Source organism: Leguminivora glycinivorella, chromosome 25, assembly GCF_023078275.1.
Source record: "Leguminivora glycinivorella isolate SPB_JAAS2020 chromosome 25, LegGlyc_1.1, whole genome shotgun sequence".
NCBI lineage: Eukaryota > Metazoa > Arthropoda > Insecta > Lepidoptera > Tortricidae > Leguminivora > Leguminivora glycinivorella.
Window position 1 is genome coordinate 2,247,886 of NC_062995.1, and position 12,935 is coordinate 2,260,820.

Genomic DNA, 12,935 nt, shown 5'->3' on the forward strand with positions numbered 1-12,935 from the left:
TATCCTAAACTAGAACTTCTTTTTGACCTATAAGAAAAAAATCATACATATAAGACATACCTTTCTGTCGATAGATATGTTTTTAAAACACCTAAAATTCGAATAAAAGACACTGTGCTAACGCGAGCCCGCTCAGTCTGCGCCGAGCGCTCGAAGACAACGGACCTGCGTTTGATCGTCCGGCGCACCTAGCTTTCGTAAGCAGCTCGATAGTTCCGAGAAGTGCCGTAAACTGCGACTAAACAAATCTTGATCCTTTTTACACCTTATGCAATTTTAGCATTCGACATGCTTTTCATATGATTTTGGATTTTAAGTTATACGTGAAGTTTGTTGAGAGTTTGAATTATTATTATATTTTGGGACCAGGATGAGGTTCTGGGTTCTCATGATGATGGAGTCAGGCAGGAGATGTTCAACAGAACTGCTATTCTACTTATCATAACTCCACCATGTTTGGGCTCATTAGATTTGGGCTGATGAGCACCATCGATCTAGATGAGGTCCAAGGTCTCATGATGGAGTCAGGAGGTGGCCAACAGAACTGCTATTCTCCTCATCATAACCCCATCATGTTCGGGCTCATTAGATTTGGGCTGACGAGCACCATCGAACTAGATGAGGTCCAAGGTCTGATGACGGGGTCAGCAGGTGGCCAACAGAACTGCTATTCTCCTCATCATAACCCCATCATGTTCGGGTTCATTAGATTTGGGCTGACGAGCACCATCGAACTAGATGAGGTCCAAGGTCTCATGATGGAGTCAGGAGGTGGTCAACAGAACTGCTATTCTCCTCATCATAACCCCATCATGTTTGGGCTCATTAGATTTGGGCTGACGAGCACCATCGAACTAGATGAGGTCCAAGGTCTCATGATGGAGTCAGGAGGTGGTCAACAGAACTGCTATTCTCCTCATCATAACCCCATCATGTTTGGGCTCATTAGATTTGGGCTGACGAGCACCATCGAACTAGATGAGGTCCAGGGTCTCATGATGGAGTCAGGAGGTGGCCAACAGAACTGCTATTCTCCTCATCATAACCCCATCATGTTCGGGCTCATTCGATTTGGGCTGACGAGCATCATCGAACTAGACGAGGTCCAAGTTCTCATGATGGAGTCAGGAGGTGGTCAACAGAACTGCTATTCTCCTCATCATAACCCCATCATGTTTGGGCTCATTATAAATATGTGGAAGGTCGTTAATAATAATAAATGTTTTATTAGGGTACCCCTACATGTAAAGAGGGAGCAGATTTTTTTTTTTATCTACTACTTTTTTTTATCTGTATTCATATACATTCAATGTTTTTTTTTTAAATCGGTCCAGTAACAACGGAGATATCGAGGAACAAACATAAAAAAATGAAAAAAATAAATAAACATACAGACGAATTGAGAACCTCGCCTCAAATCTCTCAGATTTGAGGCGACGGTTAAAAAGTGACACATCATGAGCAGTTCCAATGCACCAAATGTCACTGTTCTGGACGTAAGTGCATGCTGACGTAAGGCAATGCATTCATTTTTATAATAAGTTACCTGACACTGCTTTGAGATTACCCCTCCCAGCTCTTAAGAACTACTTAAAAAAATCATTGATGTTAAAGGCTTATTACAGAGTCGAGGACTATTTGACAGACAAACATGCATGGCCCGAACCAGAAACTACAAAAAACGAATAGCAATTAAAATAATTGTATTATGTATAGAGGACACAGTTCAGATAAGAAAGCACATCAAATATTTTATATTTTATGTTGTGTAGGTAAATTACATATTTAATGATATTGAGATTCATATTATCTTTTTCTTCTGTGACAATTTGATATGTTTTCTCTGAAGAAGAACGACGTATTATTAAGCAATAATATAATTTATTGAAATTAATTTCCATAGAGTACCTAGTCTGTTCATATTCTTTGATGAATACTTTTGCATGTTAAATTGTATCTTGTTATTTAATGCATGTTAGTTATAAGATGTAATGTTTTGAAAAGAAGTTGCCCGCCGAGTTTCTTGCCGGTCCCATAGTGGATACCCCCTCCCAACTGAGGGGGACTGAAATCTTCTCGAGGCTGAGGCGTAGGGTTAGAGCCGGCGTAGCTTTATTTGACGTTCATATGCGCATTGTAATATGCCTACTTGAAAAATAAATATTTCATTTCATTTCATTTCATTTCTGTTCTTATAAAAATATGAAAGTCACTATAACTGTGATAATTTCCGAAAATATTAATATTATCAAAAAACGATCTTAGTAAACCCTTATTCATTTTTAAATACCTATCCAAAAATATATCACACGTTGGGGTTGGAATGAAAAAAAAATCAGCCCCCACTTTACATGTAGGGGGGGGGGTACCCTAATAAAACATTTTTTTCCATTTTTTATTTTTGCACTTTGTTGACGTGATTGATATACATATTGTTACTAAATTTCAGATTTCTAGTGCTTACGGTTACTGAGATTATCCGCGGACGGACGGACGGACGGACAGACAGACATGGCGAAACTATAAGAGTTCCTAGTTGACTACTGAACCCTAAAAAACAGAAATCACTATTAAACTATTCTCTAATTTCAAGTTCCTAACTAAAATTTTCCTAATAAAATTAAAACAAATTGATCCCGCTACAAACTTTCACCCCTTTTTCCCTCTACTAGGGGTGTAAATTTTCATGATCGATTCTTATCTCTTCGAAATTTTGTTAATGCGATCTATACAAATTTCGACTTTCTAGCTTTCGTAGTTTCGGCTCAGCGGTGTTGGTTGTTGAATCAATCAATTAGGAAACCTGAATTTATACGAGCCCCAATGCAAATGATATCGTCTAGTCACACTTCAACGTGCGATATTTATTTCCGAAACTGGTGTTTAAACCCAGATTGACTTTGATGATAAATGGAATACACGACACACTAAGCCATTAAAACTAGTTTAATCTTGCGCCGTACAAAATGCCCTAATGTTATATGTTTTAATATAATCATATCATAAAAATAACATATCTAAAGCAAAAAAATACGCCTAGTTCATATTTGAGGCATAATAGGTCGTCTATTTTAAATAAAAATAGTTTAGTAAGATTTATATTATACAATAATATTTTAAATTGAATTAATAATATTATAAGTCGTCTGATATGATATACGGCTACATAAAAAGGTAAATTCTGTAAAAAATATAATTATTCTACAACATTTTTATACCAAAATAGCAAGAGGTAAGTCGGTGCCTGAATCAGTGAGGAAAATTATAATTTCCAGTAACAATAGCGGCAAATCTACGTTCCAAAATATCCAAAGACCTTTTTTGCCAAGATCTACGGCGCATACAATCATCCAGCATCAACTAAAACACGGAACCGTCTCCTGTTTAAATAAATCTGGCCGTCGAAGAATAACTGCCAAAGAGAAAACAGGATTTTGAGGAGCATCATCAGGAAAAATCGTCATGCAAGAGCAGGAGAACTTACCTAACTATGGCATGACGCGATCAAAATAAACATTTCAGTCGATACCTGAAAGACAGTAATGAAAATAATGGGCTTCGGTTTTCACACCGCTAAACAGAAACCATTACTTACTCAAAAGCAGAAAACTAACAGGTTGAAATTTGGACAAAAGTACAGAAACTGGACTGCCGATCAGTGGCGAAAAATAATATGGAGCGACAAATCCAAATTTGAGGTCATAGTTGGCGATGAACGAAGTAAAGTCATTCAAGAAAAAGGAGATGCATTTCACAAAGACTGTCTTGAACGCAAGGTGTAGTTTCCAGTATCTTTAAATGATTTGGGGCTGTATGTCGGCACAGGGTGTGGGATGTCTGCAATTTATAGATGGAACCGTCAATGCAGAGAAATACAAAAGCATCTTGGAATAGAGTTCACTACCGTCTATAAGAAAGTTCAAGTATATAAATGGATTTACTTTTCAACAAGATGGTGCCTTTATGTCATACTGGCAAGACAACGATGGAGTGGCTGAAACAAAAACAAATTCCTACCATATCATGGCCATCCAGCAGTCCAGACTTGTCTCCCATAAAAACTTTGTAGTGGTAAATGAAGAAAAAGTTGCGAAAAGATCCTTCTAAATCCAACTCTGATTTTAAGGAGAAACTTGTGGGTGTCTGGAATGGAATAACCCCTGAGGAGTATAGACAGTTGGTAGATACAATGCCGCTCAGAATTAAGGCCGTTTTAGATGCAAAAGGTGACGCCACCAAGTGGTAGTTGTTCTTTTCTGCATCGGCTACGCTGAAGACGAACATTTTTGCGAGTGTTACATTTGGTGAAATTATGTTTTTTTGTTTACTAGTGAGGAAAATTGTTAATTTATGTTTTGAATAAATAAAATATGCATTATAAGCTCTCTTGTTTTTATGTTACATGTTCTACTAATCATCTAATTCATCCTGAATTTTGAGGTCGAAGTTAGGACATAATATTTTTTTCATACTAGACGATATCATTTGCATTGGGGCTCGTATATGTACATGTAGACTAATACTATACTTTTACTACATTCATATACCTTATTTACTACTACCATACCATGAATATGAAATTAAATAAAGAGTCCCCATATAAAATTGAAAATTATGTTATTAGCAATTTAATTCAAAACTATCAAGATTATTCGTGTCTGCGTTGAAACGCGCGTTGAGTTGCCGGTGCTCGCGTACCGAGCGCCAACGCCATCTATCGATGGCCGTTTCGTGAAATTGATGAGCGCTCTAAGGAATAAGGGGTCTTAACAGGGAAGACGGGTATAGATTATCGCCAACATGGGGACCAGTGATTCAAATGTTCAAACCAAAAGATCTATCTTCGGACCAGTGCGCGGATGTTGTGAGTGCTGTGTGTCGTGCGGTGGGAAATAAACAATAACTAAAAGCGGGTAGATTATATTTATTTGTCTACCCCGAACATTTATATAAATTAATATCGGGTAGTTTTGTGTTGTTTACATCTCCGGTGACACTTTGCTGGGACGTCAGTCTTCCGCGACCACGGCCAGTGCAACCTGGCCGAAACGTTGGGAAAAAAGGTAAAAATAATGTTAATTAATCGCGTTCGACCTGTGTGTGACTTTAAATAAACGATAAATATAATATATAAATACTTATATACATAGAACACGTCCATGACTCAGGAACAAATATCTGTGCTCATCACACAAATAAATGCCCTTACCGGGATTCACCGGGATTCGGGGGGCATAGAAAGGTACATTTTTATCTGAACATGTGGGAGTTGCTCAGTTTAATATGACACATGATTTGTGCACATATTTATGAACAAGCGCTTTTCAATTATGATACAAGCGCGGATCTAGCTTCGTGCCCAGGGGGGGGAGGGGTCACGTGGTAAAGGCCCGGGGCCCCAGGGGGAGGTCACGTGGTCTATTTGTATGGCCAACTTAGGCTCCGGGGGTCATGACACCCCCCCCCCCCCTTGGATCCGCGCATGTTCAGATAAAAATGTACCTTTCTATGCGCATTTATTTTTGAAGCCTTGGATTTGCTCATATATTTACGAACTCGTCTGTACGTACCACAGAACTATATCACAGTATAATAAAGAGTAGTATCGTACAGTATGGCCACTCCCGCTCCCCGCTGAAAGTGCCACCCGCTCTCGGTTACCTCAGTTACCGCCTGTCACCGCGACCAGTGGACCTGTCTTATCTCACTCATACAAGCATGGTACGCGTTCACCTACACGAGCTTAGAATGTGTGTTAGGAACGCGCTTTCATATATTTGATCGCCAGTGTCCGAGGTGTGATTATTTATATCAGAGAGGATCGAATATACAAGACATACTGGCAAGTGGCAGTTCATAACAAGGTATCCTTATATCTAAATATATAAAAGAAGAAGCTGACTGACTGACTGACTGACTGACTGACTGACTGACTGACTGACTGACTGACTGACATATCAACGCACAGCCGAAACCGCTGGTCCTAGAGATTTCAAATTTGGCACGTAGGTTCCTTATGTAGTGTAGAGGAGCACTAAGAAAGGATTTTCCAAAATTCACCTCCTAAGGGGGTCAAATGGGGGTTCAAAGTTTGTATGGGGAAACAAGATTAGTTTGACTATTTTATTCGAAACTTCACAGGAAGATTCCTTAAGACATATGATTGGATACGTGTTTCAGATTTTTTGAAAATTTAACCCCTAAAAGGGTGAAAAGGGGGTGATAAAGTCAAAAAATCAATATGGGTATCGTTTTTATGGTTTATCGGGTCGCTGATCACGATAAATACAACGTTTTTAAAATCTAACGAGGCGGAAGTGAAATACCTTCTCCCCTGTTGTGGTGCAATGGGGTTTAAATATCAAAAATATATAAAAGAAGATATTGACTGACTGACTGACATATCAACGCACAGCCGAAACCGCCGGTCCTAGAGATGTCAAATTTGGCACGTAGGTTCCTTATATAGTGTAGAGGAGCACTAAGAAAGGATTTTTCAAAATTCGCCTCCTAAGGGACTCAAATGGGGGTTCAAAGTTTGTACGGGGAAACAAGATTAGTTTGACTATTTTATACGAAACTTCACAGGAGGATTCCTAAAGACATATGACTAAATACATGTTTCAGGTTTTTTGAAAATTTGACCCCTAAAGGGGTGCAAAGGGGGTAAAGTCAAAAACACAATATGGGTATCGTTTTTATGGTTTATCGGGTCGCTGATTACGATAAATACAACGATTTTAAAATCTAATGAGGTGGAAAAGAAATTTTCTCCCCTGTTGTAGTGCAATAGGGTTAAAATATCCAAAATAGCCATAAGAGGAGCACTAAGAAAGGATTTTTCAAAGTTCACCTCCCAGCATGATAATTTATAATTTAGGGTTAGGGTTAGGGACAGGGACAGGGATAGGGAAAGATAGGGATAGGGATAGAAATAGGGATAGGAATAGGGGACGGGGACGGGGACGGGGATAGGGATAGGGATAAGGATAGGTATAGATAGGGATAGGGATAGAAATAGGGATAGGAATAGGGGACGGGGACGGGGATAGGGGAGGGACGGGGACAGGGACGGGACGGGGACGAGGACAAGGATAGAGATAGGGACGGGGATAAGAATAGGGATTGGGGTCGGAATAGTTAATCGGTCGGCAATCGATATCTAAACAGTGTAAAATGCAGGTGGCTCAGTGGGAAGGGATTAGTAAGTAGGCATCGGCGAGTATCCTGCATCCGTGATAACTATTATATTCAATGTGCTATAAGAAGATCGTTGTTTGCTTGCCTTTTATATGTTTACGTTTGCAATAAGTATAAGCAAAATGGAAAAAATTGTAAGCGATAATGCAAGGAAGTACTTTTTACCCTACCGACCATAGCACAGTATAATAAAGAGTATTATCATACAGTATGGCCACTCCCGCTCCCCGCTGAAAGTGCCACCCACCCCCTCTCGGTTACCTCACAGTTACCGTCTGTCAAAAACGCGAACAGTCGACCTGTCATATGTCACTCATACAAGCATAGTACGCGTTCACCTACACGAGCTTAGACTGTGTGCTAGGAACGCGCCTCTTTCATATATTTAATCGCCAGTGTCCGAGGTGTGACCATAGCTACTAAATACTGGCTATGTGGGTTGTATGAAGTTTCCCCAGTATAAATATTTATATAGGTAAAATACATACATATTCGTACCTACTACCTACGCTGTGGTCGCTGTGTAACAATTCTACAATCATTGCAAGAATTTCTTTTAAAACAATAGTAATATGTGTAAGGTACAGTTAGCCAAAAAGCAGTGTAAGGTTCTTGGCTGACCGTACAGCAAATAGATCAGTTACAATGGCCCCCCAGTCGAGAATTGCCCCGCTTTACCTTAATCGAAATAATCGCGGACAGATGTACCTACAAAGAAACCTACGGATCCAAATGAAAATCTTATTTTTTGTAAACGTTTCAATAAGAATACTTTTATTACGCGGGCGAAGCCGCGGGTAAAAGCTAGTATATTTATATTTTCTAAATATTTAAAAGAAGAAACTGACTGACTGACATATCAACGCACAGCCGAAACCGCTGGTCTTAAAGATTCCAAATTTGGCACGTAGGTTCCTTATAAGGTGTAGAGGAGCACTAAGAAAGGATTTTTCAAAATTCACTTCCTAAAGGGGTCTAATGGGGGTCCAAAGTTTGTATGGGAAAACAAGATTAGATTAGTACGCGGGCGAAGCCGCGGGAAAAATCTAGTGTTAATATAAATGGGAAAGTGTGTGTGTCTGTTTGTCCGTCTTTCACGGCAAATCGGAGCGACTAATTGACGTGTTTTTTTGTAATAGAGATAGTTGAAGGGATGGAGAGTGACATAGGGTAGTTTTGGTCTCTTTCCAACCTCTCACTTCCCCTTAAATGGGGGGAGGGGGGAAGTTTGTATGGAACATTCATTCATGTAAAGTCGCCGTCAATAGAATTTGTGAACAATGTAAACAAACCTTGTAGTCAAAATGTCTTTAATTTCCATTCTAACTCATCAGATACTGGCTAAATCCATGTGTTTTTTAATCAATTCATCTCACACTATGATCCTCACCCTTAAAAATAATAAATTTGTGCTAAAACATTGATATTTTGTATAATAGTTTGTTTACATTGTTGACAATTTCTATTGACGGCGATTTTAATGATTGTCAGAATATGATTAGTCATAATTCTGAAACGGTTAACTTTTCAGGGTTTTCGTTAAGGTCATCTATAGATAGGTTAGGTTAGATTTATGGCAATCCTGAAAAATTACGCGTTTCTGATAAGAAGTAAATTATGACTAACAAAAATGCGAAGAAACGATACATAATGCCAATTAGCACGTAAGGTTAATCTGTCAGTGCCGATTGATTGAAATAAATAAATAAATATGAAATACATAGGCTACTTGCCTCCTAGTCAAATCAGCTTCTTTTTAAAAACTGTCAAAACGAATTTGAACGACTTGCTATATAATGGAATTTATATGAAATCGAATTGAGTGACGTCACGGTCAACTCAGTTACTTTATATATTTCTACTTGAGTTATTAAATAGAAATTGGATTAAAAAATAACTTCTGTCCATGTTTTTCTTATAAATATCTGATGGTTTATTTCGTGCATGGTATAAAATATTTTATTTTAACTACAGTCAAGTTCCATATTGACTTACGAGTTTATGGGAACCAATAGAAACCTCCGACAAACCTCAGCAAATCCGATTACTTTGTTAAATATTGTATTTATAAAAATTATAAACTATTGTATTTATGCCATAGTTTCGTTTTCTTTTAACCCCTTATTTGCCAAGAGTGGCCCTGAAGCTTTAGTAGTTTCATGTGCTCTGCCTACCCCTTTATGGGATACAGGCGTGATTGTATGTTATGTTGTAGTTTATAAAAACTATTTTGTCAACAGAAACCACTTCTGATATCCGACGAGAACATGGCTCGCAACTGCGTGGGTCCACAGAAGCTGATACTCGACACCATTGACGGAGTGGACATGGATGATAATGATGATGAGTAAGTTCTGTCACTTTTATACATATTTTGACGACCGGTCTGGCGCAGTCGGTAGTGACCCTGCCTGCTGCGCCGCGGTCCCGGGTTCGAATCCCGGTAAGGGCATTTATTAGTGTGATGAGCACAGATATTTGTTCCTGAGTCATGGATGTTTTCTATGTATATAAGTATTTATATATTATACATATCGTTGTCTGAGTACCCACAACACAAGCCTTCTTGAGCTTACCGTGGGCCTCAGTCAATCTATGCAAGAATGTCCTATAATATTTATTTATTTATTTATACCACACATCCTGATGGTAAGCAGTCACTGTAGCCTATAGACCTGTGGCCCGTTTCTCAAAACAAAAAGTTACAAGTTACAAGCGGAAGTCTCTTTTCAACCTGTCATATTAGCATACATCGGGGTTTTGGGAGCGGGAATGATTTACACTAGCCCAAAAATGGTGAAAACGATAAAATATAAACATTACTTTTACGTTTCTAGGTACATTTGGAGCCTGCAGTTTTGTAAAGTGTTGTCTTGTGTACCTACCTACTCTAGTATCTAAGTCTGAATTGTACAGTTATTTGGTATATTCTGTTAAATATACTGTATTAATTTTTGTTTGAATAAATAAATAAATAATAAATAAATAGTTAAATATATATTTCAGTAATTCAAATGACTATAAACAGAGTTACAAATACACTAATTCATTCCCGCTCCTAAAACCCCGATGTATGCATATTAGACATTGACAACTTGTAGCAATTGTAACTTGTAGCTTCGAGAAATGGGCCCCTGGGGCTTTCTCGAATGGTATACAAGTGTGTTTGCATGACAACCCATACGATATGACAGTTCGCGCACTTGTAATACAAGGCTTGTACCTTTCGAGAAACGGGCCCCTGGTCACAGTATAATAAAGAGTACTATCGTACAGTATGGCCACTCCCGCTCCCCGCTGATAGTTCCGCCCACCCCCTCTCGGTTACCTCACAGTTACCGCCTGTCAAAAACGCGAACAGTCAACCTGTCATATCTCACTCATAAAAGCATGGTACGCGTTCACCTACACGAGCTTAGACTGTGTGCTAGGAACGCGCCTCTTTCATATATTTGAGCGCCAGTGTCCGAGATGTGCCCTGGTGCCCATTTCTCGAAGCTACAATTAGTTACAATAGGCTAGTTTCCTATACTCAAAATAAAATATTTTATGCAGTGCACGAAATAAAGCACCACATAATTAGATGAAAAATATGGACAGTTGTTATGTTTAAACATAATTTCTATTTAATAAGTCAAAGAGAAAGATATAAAGTAAATGAATTGACCGTGACGTCACTCCTCAGTATTTCATAGTAATTCCATATTAGCAAATCGTTTTGACAGTTCTTAAAAAGAAGCTGATTTGACTACTGGGAAACTAGCCCATTTACAAGCGGTTGTCAATGTCTAATATGACAAGTCTGAAAGAGACTTCCGCTTGTAACTCGTAACTATCCGTTTTGACAAATGGGCCTCAGGGGTTCCAAAACTATTTCGAAGCACTCCTCTCTGTCGCCAAAAATGAAATGTCTACGCCACGTCTTAGTGCGTTTTCACATTATCCGATCCGATATCGGATGTCGGACCGATATCCCATACATTACAGGCGTCATCTTGGATTTTTTCTATTGAAATCCTTCCGACATCCGATATTGGATCGGATAATGTGAAAACGGCCTTACTTGCGCGTTGTCAACCCTTTAGGAATCACTACAATAATTTCAGGGTTCCGTAGTCAACTAGGAACCCTTATAGTTTCGCCTTGTCTGTCCGTCCGTCCGTCCGCGGATAATCTCAGTGACCGTTATAGTGGAAAGCTGAAATTTGGTACCAATATGTATATCAATGACGCCGTAAAAGTGGTAAAATAAAAAGTGGTAAAAAATGTTTTGTTAGCCCCTCCCCCCGCCCCTACATGTAAAGTGCGGGCTGGTTATTTTTTCATTCCACCCCCAACGTTTAAAAAATATGAAAAAAAAACACAAATGTCTTCATAAAGACTTTCTAGGAAAATTACGTTTTTGAAAAAAAAAAATACGGGCACTACAGAACCCTAGACTGAGCGTGGCCCGACGCGCTCTTGGTCGGTTTTTGAAGAACCTTCCATACTGTAGACTGTAGACCCACGGGAAAATCTATGGAACGTAGATTAATGAGCTCACTCCTCAACCGGAGCGTTCACGATAGGAAATTCCTCTTAAACATACACACAACATATATTATACAATCACGCCTGTATCTCATAAAGGGGTAGGCAGAGCACATGAAACTGCTAAAGCTTCAGTGCCACTCTTGGCAAATAAGGGGTTAAAAGAAAACGAAACTGTGACATTGCAGTGACAGGTTGCCAGCCTCTCGCCTACGCCACAATTTAACCCATATCCCATAGTCGCCTTCTAAGACACCCACGGGAAGAAAGTGGGTGGTGTAATTCTTAACCCGTCACCACACAGGTACCTCCTCCTCCTCCTCTTCTTCTTAAAGCTGGGCAAAAAAGAGTAGAAATAGAACTAATATTCTTTATCATAGCAACACTTATCAATACTTACTTAGCAACACTGAAGAACTGTTTGACATGATGCCAACGGCCACTTTTCATCATCGCACCGCTCGCCATCGACAGGGCGCTCATCCACACACGTTGCAACCTCAATGGTCGCGCACCGTGCTGTTTCAGAGGAATTTCCTCCCACGTACGCTCCGGCTGTGGAATGAGCTCCCTGTTGAGGTATTCCCGATGAACTACAGTATGGGGTCCTTCAAAAAAGGAGTGTACAAGTTTCTAATGGGTCGGCAACGCGCGCGTGACACCCCTTGAGTTGCGGGCGTCCATAGGTTACGGTGACCGCTTTCCATCAGGCGGGCCGTATACCTGTTTGCCACCGACGTGGTATAAAAAAAATCTTACTGTTCTGACAAAAAAGTGACTCAATAGTTGCCACATGAAAAACATAGACGGTGGCGCCTCTACTGTTTTTACTCTTTTTTTGCCAGGCTGTACTTGGAGACGAATTAAAAGTGGAAAATATGCTACTTTCCTCCTAGTCAAATCAGCTTTCCTTTCCCTCGAGGGTTGGAAGTGGCAACATATTGGCAAAATATTATCTAAGTTATAAGACTTATCAATCAATCAATCAAAATATTTATTCGTAATAAACTTAAAACTACACAATATGCTTTTGCAATATGTTTTTTTTAAAAAAACAGTATTACTAAAACTACAAACGTACAAGGGATTGACAAGTTTATCACGAAATGGTCCCGTCTCAGCATAATGCTGTCCCGGAGGTCAGCGCTGATCTTCCGACGAGACCATTTGTGAGACCACGAACGCAGCCGCGCGACACAGCCCCA

The 12,935-nt window shown here is 39.4% G+C and overlaps 1 protein-coding gene across 1 annotated transcript in view; it reads left to right on the top strand.

The window, feature by feature from the left end:
* The window catches only part of LOC125239296 (GTP-binding protein 2-like), a 66,448-nt gene that overhangs the window by 37,584 nt on the left and 15,929 nt on the right, over window positions 1–12,935 (top strand). Inside the window, exon 13 of the mRNA XM_048146838.1 lies at window positions 9,441–9,547. Coding sequence (XP_048002795.1) covers window positions 9,441–9,547 — 107 coding nt within the window. The remainder of the gene's footprint in view (window positions 1–9,440; window positions 9,548–12,935) is intronic.